Below are 13,870 nucleotides of genomic sequence, written 5' to 3' on the forward strand. Positions count from 1 at the left end.
TTTTCTTGACTCTTATCTCAGATATAGATATATATATAATATTATATATATATATATATATATATATTGATAACATGTATAACAGTTTGTTGTTGTTATTGATAGAGAATATAATCTGTTAGAGATTGATATAACAAAATATTTTTCAATTTTCGGTATTAATATTATTTTTTTATTGGATGAATGGATATTATATATTTATATATGTTATACAGTACAGTACTTTTACTGTAATTATTATTATTATTATTTTTGTTGATGACTGTTATATATTTTTATATATATATAATGTTACATTAAATTTTGATCGTTTTAGTTGTTAGCATATATTGTAATAGTTATTAATAAATAGTTTTTTCCCATTTAAAAACATAATGTATATAAAAATTTACACTTAATTTTATTAAAAAAAATATTTTCCCCTAACTTTCTAATGTGTAAATCAATTAAATAAATTATTATACATTACTTACATTACATTTTGTTGTATATCTAAAAATTAATAATATTCTGTTAGTGTAGTCAATCAACTAAATCTAAAATTTTATAGCAAATATTTAAATTATATATAGAAAATATATTTTTTTTTAGTTTATATTATATACAGTATTATATTGTTTAATACAATTTAAGTGCTAATATTTGTTGTTTAGTTAACTATATATACACACATAAATAAAACACACTAAAAGTTTATAATAAAAAAACTTAATGAACACAATATGCAAAAAAAACTATTTTTTTATTTAGTAGTAATTTTTTGTTATATTCAGTGTAAAACTAAAAGTTAAACAATAAAAAAAATAGTTTTGTAGACAAACCAAACACACAATATTTATTTTTAAAATGACTTTCGGCTTAACATAAAAATATTGATCATTATATGGCTTAAAATACCATATATTTGTCTAACTATTATACACTCAGTTTTTTATATTATTATTATTGGCGTTAAAAAACACTATAAAAAATATATATAAAAAACTCCGGGAAAACAACTTCAGGGCTCATAAAACTTGAGTTTACTTTCTCTCTCTCTCTTTCTCTCAAAGACTTTCATAGATGTAAAAGATTGAAATAAATGATAACAATATATAAATTATATATATATACAGTATATTACTGTATATATTGTACAATATATACCATATGTGTGTGAGTAATATACTTGAAAAAAATATTATAGTTTGTCGTTGACTTCAAAAATTATAAATCAAAATTTTTTTCATTGTTTATTTTACTCTCTTTCTCTCTCTCTCTCTCTCTCTCTCTCTCTCTCTCTCTCTCTCAATGTGTGTTTGTGTGTATATAAACTAAATGAAAAAACTATATTTTATTATCCAATATATTATATATCTATCATTCATAATAATAATATTATTGTTTTTATGTTTTGTATTGACCGCCAGTTCCCAGTGACCCACCGACACATATCAAGGCTCACTCTAATTCATCAAATACTATAAGAATCAGTTGGAAGGTATGTATGGATAGCTTAAGAGTATAGACCTTTAAATTTATTGACTTTAGGTTTTACTTTATTTTTTGGACATAAGATATATATATATGTTTAATACTACTGTACTATACCTAACTCTCCTCCTAGTAGTTGAAGTGTAAAAACTACATGTGTTGTCAAATATAATAATAACCTCTAACTACTCTCTCTCTCTCTCTTTCTGTTTGAATTGATTTATGTTAGGCACCGGACAATCAAATAAATTTTGGTTCAATAAAAGGGTATTATATTGGATATAAAGTATCATCGGATATAACATCAGATGTTTATATTTATAAAACTATTGACAATAATAACAATAATATCAATAATAATGATAAAACAATTAGTAGTAGTCATACTACTACTAAATGTGAGACAATATTAAAAAATTTAAACAAATCGACTAAATATAAGATCGTTGTCCAGGCGTTCAACTCGAAAGGTTTGACAACTATTTTATAAAAAAATCAAATTAATTATCTAATAATTGTATTGTTTTTTTTTGTTTTATTCAATTTGTTTTTGACGACCCATACCTACCTATAGGTGCCGGTCCACCATCTGAGCCAATTACGGGTAATATATATATATTCAATAGATAAATAAAAAAAACAATTTATTTATTGTGTGACTGTTTTATTAACAAACAATTATTTATTTATTTTTACACACGCTTTCCATACACACTAACCAACACAACAACAACAATACCAGTGGAAACATTAACTGAAGGTATGGTTTAATTTGATATATATTTATAATATATATATATTGTGTCTATATATGGGTGAAATGGTTGTTGAAATTGAGAAATTATTTTATTTTATAAATATTTGGGATTTTATTTATTTGGGTTTTAAAAAAATATTTTTTTTGTTGGTTTTCTGCTCCACATTATTTAATTAACTTCAACTAACAAATAAAATAAAAATAGCTTTTATTAAATAAAAAAAAATTTTAGGAAAAAAAAAAAATTCTAGTTTTAGTAGTACTTTAAAGCAATTTATTGATTATTATTGATTATTTAATAATATACTATATTTTAGTATTATTATTATTTCAATATACTTTATAACTTATATACATTATATGATATACAGTATTATCAAATCAACTATTTTATATACAATGTATATAATTTTGTGTTTATGTTATTTTGTTAATTATAATATTAACTTTAGAGATAGTAATATAATAAATTATTTTTGTAGATAAACATGAGCTAAAATTTATGTATATATGTATATATATATATATATATATATATATATAGTAATTAAATGATATTTTTAATATTTATTATCAAATTTATTATTATTAAACAAATAATTTACAATAGTTATTAAACAGCAAGAAAAAAAATATTGTTTAATATTAGATATATATTTAATATATAGTGCATTATATATAAGACATATTAAGAAGACAATTATTATTATAAATGTTATAAATGCCTTGAAGTTACCCTTAAAAAACTTATACAAATAATAATAATAATAATAATAATAATAATAATGTAAATACTGTTACACTAGTTTGTAATATACAGTAGTATCGGAATATTGATTATTGTCATATAAAGTGTCACTAAACTATTATATTATATATATATTATACATTGTATTATTATATATAATATTATATATATATAGATAACTATTGATATTTCATTTCATACATAGCTGTAGTCACTGTGCATATAATATTTGTCAGTTTAGTTTCAGTACAGTTTAAGCTTTCAATATATTATACACACATTTTATAACTGAATAAACTTTTATTTGAGTATTTTTTAAGGCATAAAATTGAATTTACAGAATATTCTGTACGTACAGTACATATATATTCAATATAAATATAATGTTAGATATACTGTACATACAGTATATCTCATTGCTTATGCTTTTCAATAGTGGGTTTAGTCGACCTCAAAGTCGCATTCAATTCATGCATTCAAAATAGATATTAAACATTTAGTTTTTTTATTTTATATATGATTTTATACAATATATTCAATATATGTATATATTTTATATACATAAATACCCGATAAAATAGTGAATATAATTTTTTTTCAGTAGTATTTAACACAATAAACCCACTACTGATCTTAATGTATGATTTGATTTTGATTTTTTTTAAATTTTTTATTGATATTAATTTTTTTATTGATATTTATATTATTGATTCATTCAAATAGATTGTCCAATGAGTCTATCATTGAATCCCTTAAGTGTCAGCACTTCTAGTATTGATGTCGAATGGATTCGACCACCAAATGATGATAATTCAGTTTCTGGTAATTAAAACAAAAATAATTTATATTAAAAAAAATTATGAAAAACCACTTTATATTAATTTATATATTAAACAGAAAATTTATATATAATATTATCTTTCTCTCAGAAAATTAGTTATTGATTTATACAGTATATAAAATTATTTTAGTAGAGATAAAGGCTATTATTATTGTTATAATTTGTATAATTTATAGTATTATATATATATAACATAATAGAAAATTACAATAATTATCATTTATATTTTTACTGTTATGACTTTTATTATTATTATTATTATTATTTTGATGATTAGTGTTAGCGTAGTTTATACTGTATTTTATGCTAAAAATTAATATAATAGTAATAATATATATGTTATCTTAAATTTAAACACTAGAATACATAATCGACTGTAAAAATAGTATCAATTATCAAAAACAATTGAAACTATCGAGTAATATAACAAACTATTTGTTTGATAACTTACAATGCGGTACATTATATGAACTATCGGTAATGGCCTGCAATCGGATCGGTTGTAGTCCACGGCATCAGATATCAGTGAAAACAGTGGGTAATAGTCCACTGGCACCGGACAAGGAGTCACTACTGTCCGCAATAAACTCCACTTACGTAACAATCAATTTGTTTGCATTCAACGATAACGGTTGTCCACTACAGCACTTCCAGCTCAAGTACCGACAGCGACAACAACCCCAGTGGACACAGTATCCACAGTTTATACATTCAACCCAACGATCCGTACTAATTGATGGATTACAGCCCTATCAGTGGTATTACATACAGATTACAGCCTATTCACAGGCCGGCAGCTCACAGGCCGAGTACAGCTTCTTGACATTAATGCAACCAAACTGTAAGTACTTATACTATATTTGTCTTTATATATATAATGTCTATCCCTTTCCCCTTCCCCTCTATATGTCTCAATCATCCATTACTTTTGAATGTATAGTATTTTGTTGTTGTTTTTGGTTATATTCAAAGTAATAGTAGTATTCAAGTAGAAATCATTTGCTGTTATTTGCCTATTACTGGTTAGTACCAGTTGTTTGTATTTAGGAATAGTCATCCATATATATCTATATATATATATACTGTATAGCCATCCATCGGGAGTGGATGACTACTTTCCCCTAATCCTATCCCCTTTTCTATGCTTTTATTTTTAGTATATATCCCATTACTCTACCCATTCCTAACTATCCATTTGCAAAGCTAATACACTGCCAATACCAGCACCAACAGCCCCACCATTGATTTAACCCCCTTTAACTACATTGCCAATGATTGGCACACATTTTGAAACTATTTGAATATACAGACAGAATATAGATTTATTTTTATATAAGTTATAATCAAAATATTAGACATGCATTCACTTCACGATTCTGTATCTTATAATAATATTATATACAATATATATATATTGTTGGTATATATATTTTTTGATGACTATTTTTTCCTATATTTCCTCAACACCAACAACAACAAAAAAGTCCATCAATTTTCTAAACAATTTATTATTATTTTTTATTATTATAATTATTTTAGATCAAATTTAATTTATCATATACAGTGTATTACACATGTGTGTATATTATATATAAAATATTCAAACATTTTTTTGTTTGGTTTTTAAGCTAACACTAATATAAGTCAATTGCAAACGATATACTCAATCTTAATAAATTTAAGTCTAATTAATAGTTTTAGTAGTATTTTACTATATTTTTTTTGTTGAATCAATTATTTATGTTATATATGTTATATACAACATGTTTTTCCTCTCTCTCTTTCTCAATATAAATAAAATATTTAATTTATAACTATTAGATTATATATATATATATATATATATATATATATATATATAAAGTGAGCGATTGATATAATTATTTATCCATTCATTCATTTATTTATTTATTATGGATTATAATATATATTTAATGGATTATATATATAATAATTATATATGAAACGAACAATTGATTTTAATATTGAAAATATTATTTAGGAGTATATTTGAAAAATAATATAATAAATTAAATATTTCAGTTTTAATCAAATATTTTTTAAAAGTTATTATTAATAATTAATTGATAACAACTTGTCATATTTGATGATATTGTATATTATAATTTATGTTATAATTATTATTTTATTTTTTGCTAATTTATTATTATTATTATTATTAATATTATTTAATACTATTTAACTTATAAAATATTTTTTTAACAAACTATACTTGTTAAAATTATCACATTATAATTATATTTTTATAACAATAATAAACAAAAGTAATTTAGTTATACATTAAAATCTCCTATAAATAATATTATTTAATATTATAATGTTAAATCTAAAATATTTTTATTAATCATCATAGACCATTAAGATTAAGATAATATAAAATTTCGTTAAAGATCATTAAAAAAATAATAATGTAGTAATAATCTAAAATTAGTATTAATATTAGTAAAAAATATATTATCAATAAAAAAATTAGTTGTGAAATATTTTATAATTATTTAATAATTAGTTTCAATATATTTTTTAGATTCTAAAAGATTTTAAAATCATTTAATCATTAATAATAATAAGAAAATTTAAAATATTTTAGTTTATTAGATTAAAAAATTTAAATCAATAAATTGATATGAATTACTAATGTTTGGTTTATTTAGAAAGATATTAATTTTAAAGTAATTATAGTTTTTAAAATATATATTTCAATTGCTAAATTATAGTAAATTATAAAAATTATATATTATTTTACATATTATTTATTTAATCATAATATCTAAGTATTAGTTAAAGATTATTAGTATACTGTACTATAATTTGATATTATAATAATATTGTAATAGTAGTTATTCATTATAATCTCCTATAAATAATATTATTTAATATTTTAATATTAAATCTAAAAAATATTTTTATTAATTATACATTTATTAAACTTAATAGACATTAAGGTTAAGATAGTATATGTTTAACAATTCTAATAATATTTAAATACAATAGATATATTAATCAATTAACAAGTACAATTATTGAAAACTTACAGTTAGCAAAAATTTTATAACTTTAAAATATATAATTAAAAATTATTTGTACATAAGTGGCATATAATTTTTGTTTGTTTGATATTATTATACTTTAGTATAATTTTATTTTAATATTATATATATAGTTTTATTGATTAAAATTAGCTTAAATTATATAATATAATATATATACCGTATTTAAGACATTATATAAACAATCAATAGATATAATTGTTTTTTAAACACTGTATATAGGGTTAAGTTTTAACAAACTTTTTATTATACATTACATTATTTATAGAAGCACTCAATTGAATTGAGTTTTTCATATATTATGCAAAAAAAATAATTTTCTAATTAAACACAATTTTATGGTAAAATATTCAATTTTTTATTTATTTATTTTTTTATAAAATTATGTCATTAATTAATATTTCAAATAATTGTTAACGACTTGTCATATAATTTGATAATAATATTATTATAATATTATTTTATTTTTGTTGTTTGTATGTATTTTAATTGTTTTATTTTTGTTGTTGTTGCTAATATATTAAAATTTCCAAAAAATAGTTTATTTTTTAGAAATTTAATGCATTAATAATTATAATAATAATAATTTTTATAAAATGTGATATTTAAAATAATTACTAATTATTACTATTTTTATAACAATATAATAAACTATAGTAATATAGATTAGCAAAACAAAATTATTAATAAAATTTTTTATTTATTGTAATAGTTATTTGCTTTTAGACATAAAAGTTAGATAATGTTAATTTAGTTACAAAAAATATACAATAATAATATTATTATTATTTTAAAAACATACAATTAGTAAATTGTTACCAAAATTACTAAAATAATTATAATATTTAAATTTAAAAAGCTATCCATGTCTTTATGATAATATAATTTTAGTTTGCTATTAATTTTAAATAATTAACAAATAGATTTTTTTTTAAATTACAGTTTTTAAAAAATTAATCAATTTTTTATTTATAAATATATATATAAAATAAAATAATATTAATAATTATAAAAAGGTATTAACTTATTATTTAAAATTTTTAATACAAATAATAATAATACAGTAATAATTTATAAAGTATATATTTTTTGTTGTTGTTGTTAATTATTTAAATTATTAAATCGATAATCATAAATTAATTAAGTGATAAGCATATTATATATTATTTTAATTAAAAAATATTAAAATTTTTATTACTATAAATATTTTTAAAAAATTAAAATACTAAATAGTATAATATCCAATAATTTGTATTTCTATTAATAACATAGTAATATAATATAGTTAAACAATTAACAAGTACAATTATTTATAAAGTTACAGTTTGGAAATTTTTTTATCAATTTAATATTTTAAAAATGTACATGCATATTTTAGATTATTAATAAACTATATTTATGCAATTATAAGATTTTTTTAGTAATTAGCAAGTAGATTTATTTTTAAAAAATTTATAGTTATTAATAAAAATATTATATTATTTATATTATTATACATTTTACTTATTTGTTCTAATAAACCAATTAATTTTTATTATAAATAAAAAAATATATATTATAATAATTAAATAATGAAATACTGAGCCACTATCTAATATTAATTAAGTACTATACTATCTATTAAACGATTAACCAAGTACATTTATTGAGAAAATTACTAATAAATATACAAAATATTTTTTTAGTTATATTAATTTTTAAAAATATTTAATTTAAAAAATCTTAAAACAATAAATAAAGTATAATAAATAACATATAAAATATTAGCAAGTAGATTTATTTAAAAATGTATAATTTCTACAGTATTTAAATATAAATAAAATGTTTTAGTTTATAAGTATTAAATTATATAATATATACTGTATATTAAGTGAGCGATTAATATAATTATTTAAGCATTTATTTATTATCGATTTAATACTAATTATAATAAATCAAATATTTTCTAATTAAACATAATTTTTTAATGTTAATCAATATTTCAAAAATAGAAAATTATTATTATTATTTTTGATATTAATTATAAAATAATCAATAATATATAAACAACTTGTCATATATATATATAAATGATAAAACTAAATATTTTTATTATAATTTATTATATGTTTTGTATTTTTTTCATAATTTAGTAAATATTTTTATTATTAAATTTTTTGATAAAAAATTTTCTAAATGTTTCTAATGTATAAACAATAATAATAGTGATATTATTTTTACAAACTGTAATTTTTTAAAAATATTACTATTATTATCATGTTTTATAACAATAATAAATTAAAGTAATATAGTATAAAGTAACTATAAATATCATAATGTAATATTTTTATATTCAATCAAAAATATTTTTATTAATCTTAATAGACATTTAAGTTAAAATAATAAAAAATTTACAATTTGCAAATATATTATCAATATTATTATAAATAATTTATAATTATTTTCTATAGTAATATTTAACTATTGATATTTATAAAATTTTTATTTAAAAATATAAAATTTAAAACTCTCAAATTTTTGTATTCTATTAATAATTTAAAAGTAGTTAGCAAGGTATAAATATTTAAAAAGTTACAGTTTTATTTATTATAGTCATATATTATTATTATTAGAATATTTTAATTATTTTTACCCAATTATGAGCGCGAAAACATAATATATATTTCTAAAATCACATTTAATTTTAATAATAATTTGAATTTTAGCTAATAAAACAATATTATAATAATAAATAAATAATGTTAATAAATGTCAGTGTAAGGTAACAGTCAAATTTAATTAGTGTAATATATTATATTCATCAACTAACATGTACAATTATTGAAAAATTACAGTTTGCAAAAATATTATTACTTTTTATATAACTTCTTATAATTTATTTTATATTACTACTTAATTTAATATTAACTATATAATTTTTCTATTCTAATAATTTAAAAGTAGTTAGCAAGTACATATATTTAAAAAGTTACAGTTTTATTTATTATAGTCATGTATATTATTATTAGAAATTTTTAATTAATTAATTAATTTTTATATTAACCAATTATGGACTCAAAAAATATAATATAAATTATTACATTATAAAACTATACTAGAAAATTGTGTTTACATAATATATAGTAATAAATATATAGAAATAATTTTTGATATTATTATTATTATACTGTTATTTATTTATTAATATATTAGCATTAGAAATTTTTAATTAATTATTTAAATTTAATTATTATTACCCAATTATGAGCGCAAAAAAATAATATATATTTTTCTAAAATAACATTTAATTTTAATAATAATTTGAATTCAAAGTTTAGCTAACACAGTGGGAAGTGGGGCGCCACTGTAATTGGCGTTTTCCGTAAGATTTGTAACCTATAGCAACCAAAAAGTATTATTATTACTTTAAAATTGCTGATTTTGAAATAGTTTCAAAAGTAACTTTATTACTTTTAGTTCGAATTCAACAAAATTGTAATGAACTTGACTTTTAGTTCGAATTCATCATTGGAGTAATTTATTTACTCAGTCATTGAATTCATCATCGGAGTAATCTATTTACTCAGTCATTGAATTCATCATCGGAGTAATTTAGTTACTCAGTCATTGAATTCATCATCGAAGTAATCTAGTTACTCCTATATTGAATTCATCATCGGAGTAATTTAGTTACTCAGTCATTGAATTCATCATCGGAGTAATCTATTTACTCAGTCATTGAATTCATCATCGGAGTAATCTAGTTACTTATTCTCTAAAGAAATATATTTACTTAAGAAACATACATAAATAACGTTTTAAAACAATATATTTATTAAATAACGTAATTAATGATTAAATGTAAAGTAACATAACTACTTTACTAATGAGATTAATAAAAAAAGAAACAAAATTACTTATCAAAAAAATAATTAAAATACTTTTAAAAATGTATTAGAAATATGAAAAAAGAAACAAAATTACTTTTAAAAATTCTATTAAAAAGAAACAAAATTGCTGAAAAAATAAACATTAATTAATTATTGAATGAAACACTGAAAAAACAATATATTATTAATATAAACAACTTAGTTGTCGGCGTCGTCATTGCTGATTGTTGGCGACAAAATCGATCGATTCTCGTATTCGACATCTTTTGACAAATTTGGCTCAATATATGCGTCATGGTTTTTGCTAGTCGGCAAAACATTCAAATTAGTAGTAGGGTTTTCGGTATCCGTTGACTTCATTTTGCCGGCATTTACCATATCTTCAAATAATTTGTCAACAAATTTGACGTCATTTTCTTCATTTACCGAATAATCTCTAAAGATCGAAATGATATACATTTCTATTGACAACCAGAATCGACTTGCAGACGGAGCGTAGCTGATGTTAAACAGTTTATGTATTATTATTGCAAGTTTTATTGCTCCCATAATGCAGTGGCTTTCGGCGATCTTAAAATCTGATCCATACAATGAGACATAAATCAGATTAAAATGAGAACACTTAATCAAAATCTCATCGTTTAGATCAACAGTTTTCGGGTCCAAACTCTTGCAACGAAAACAATGGATTTGTATGTGAGGCAAATAAGTTTTAGTAGATATGCCATCATTGTTTTCAACTACAAAATCCGGTTTATTCGATTCATCGGAACCGACAAATATGCGGCGACAGTCATTAGCTATTGTCAACTCTTCGAGTATCAATAGAACAACCAGTGGAACAACTAAATCTGATTGATTGTCAAGAAAAAATTTGATAATAATTAAATAAAAAACATTTTTTTAAATCATTGAACCAATCAGTGTATGAAATTTTTTATACCTTTTGATTTCGAATTTACGCCTATATCGATAAGATTAGTAATCTTTTCGTTTTCCGTAAACATTTGTTTGGCACCAGAAATCAATTCAAATAACAAAATTGCAATTTTATTCATTTTCTCATAACAAATCGCGTCTACCGCCAGAATACCATATTTATTGCAGTCATTAGAATGAGTTGAATTGAATTTATCAATTATCTGTTTGTTAATATAGTAATAAATAAGATAAATAAGTTTTAATTAATAGGTATTGTTTTTAAATTAATTAGTTAGTTATTTTTGATGTTATCATTTTACCAATGTTGTTATCAAAGATCTGGTGTTATTCGGTAACGGCATTGCTATAAGTTTTGTTAGGGTTTCAAACGATAGATCATTTGATTCAATCATCATATTAATAAATGAAATTTCTATATAATAATTATAAAATATTTTAATTAATTTAATTTTAAATTATTTAGAAAAAATATAATCTACTTTATACCTGTTGTATTGATTTTTGCGATTTTGGTCCCAAAGCCAGAGTTTGTCGAGATGATTAATGACTTACAATGTTATAATTAGACGAAAATGTTGTAAAATTAATTGTATTTAGTTTATAAATTAAGTTTACTTGTTGCGAAGACGTCAATGAGATCATCTCTTCATCTGTATTGACAAATTTGTTTTCACCACTGCCATCACTATTATTGCTATCCTCCGAATCTAAATAAGCTAATCGAAGTCGTTTTTTTCGATTTTTATCAATAATCTTATTGAATAAATTTTTCATCAATGGTGATGAACTATCACTTTTAATAGGCGACTCTTCATTATTAGCTGTCGTAACCGTTTTATTGATTAGATTCGCTGAATCATCACATGAAACTAGTGCCGATTGATGTAAGTAGTTTAGTTGTTATCAGAGTTACAATATTTAAAATTCTATTACCAGTGTGTGAGTCGTCATTAGGCGGAAACGCGGCCGACGGCATCACTGATACCAATGAATTTGTTAATTGTTGTTCAGTAGTTTCAGTCTTATCGTCGCTATTATTAGTAATGTTAATCAATCAATAAATGTATGTAATTATGAGAAAATATTTTACTTAATTTTTGTTTTCTCTATAGACTCATCAACTACTTCTTCGAAAATGATATCTGATTCATCATCACTGTCCATACCACTTTGCAGTTTCTGTAAGCTTTTGTCTGATTCGTCACTTTCAGACAACTCGGTCTGAAGCATATCTAATTTATAAAAATTAAAAAAAAATATTTAAGTATTTAAATTTCTTTATTAATTACCGATGTTAGTTTCGTTATCCAAAAGCTGTGAATCCAAGTCTATGGAAACACGTCTTTTTTTGACCATCAAATCAGTCTCTTCATCTTCTTCTTCGCTAAGAATAATAAATATATCTATAATTTTATATTGTTTTTTTTTGGTTTCTATTAAATAAATTTATCTAATTATTTATACGTTTTTGTGTTGTCGTCAGTCTCATTAGACTCTGAATCATCGCTTTGCTGTTGTTGGTTGTCATCTTTTTTTCCTACTAATTTTAGCATCAAAAAAATTATTATATCATTAAAACTAATTGTTAACTAAATTATTTTTTACAATTATGCTTAAGTCTATGACGTCTATTGTATAGCCATTTTCGTGCAGTTGTTAAAATCATTCCCTTAATATAAGTAAATTTTTTAAGCGATTTATTTGTTATAATTAATAATTATTTTATGTATAGAAAAAACAATTTTTTTAAATTCTTACAAACGTCTTCTCTGCTGATCCAAACAATAAGGGAAATCTTAAACAAAAAGATAAGCCATAATACCGCGTATTTCCGTGAAATGACGCTCATTTTACTATTCGATAGCAATTTCATAGCTCTTCAATTTGAGTTAAATATAGTTTTATTATATAATATTATTTGTATTAGATTTGTTAAACTTAACTCATTATAGGATTGACAGTGACGATTAAATACTTTGAATATGACTTGTTTTTCTGAGTCATTAGTCAATGTGCACTGATAACCAGACGACGAAAGTAAGTAAAATACTTTCTCTTCGTCATCGGTACTATCGAATATCGGTAACTGTGGTCTTAATTTGATTATTAAATCAGCCATTTGTTGATCACTATGTGATGACAGATTGTCTATCGATTCAAGAGCACAATCAT

General features: G+C 20.7%; 1 protein-coding gene across 1 annotated transcript in view; it reads left to right on the forward strand.

Annotated features, from left to right (window-relative positions):
• LOC128956132 (cell adhesion molecule DSCAM-like) overlaps nucleotides 1-13,870 on the forward strand; it is a 50,029-nt gene that overhangs the window by 22,335 nt on the left and 13,824 nt on the right. The window contains exons 14-19 of the mRNA XM_054301813.1: nucleotides 1,410-1,480; nucleotides 1,703-1,943; nucleotides 2,048-2,077; nucleotides 2,216-2,233; nucleotides 3,702-3,800; nucleotides 4,181-4,660. Of these exons, the coding sequence (XP_054157788.1) occupies nucleotides 1,410-1,480; nucleotides 1,703-1,943; nucleotides 2,048-2,077; nucleotides 2,216-2,233; nucleotides 3,702-3,800; nucleotides 4,181-4,660 (939 nt within the window). The remainder of the gene's footprint in view (nucleotides 1-1,409; nucleotides 1,481-1,702; nucleotides 1,944-2,047; nucleotides 2,078-2,215; nucleotides 2,234-3,701; nucleotides 3,801-4,180; nucleotides 4,661-13,870) is intronic.

This window comes from Oppia nitens, unplaced genomic scaffold (genome assembly GCF_028296485.1).
Source record: "Oppia nitens isolate AA-2021 unplaced genomic scaffold, nextdenovo-longstitch-racon4-pilon3 scaffold2_pilon_pilon_pilon, whole genome shotgun sequence".
In the NCBI taxonomy this organism is placed as follows: Eukaryota; Metazoa; Arthropoda; class Arachnida; order Sarcoptiformes; family Oppiidae; genus Oppia; species Oppia nitens.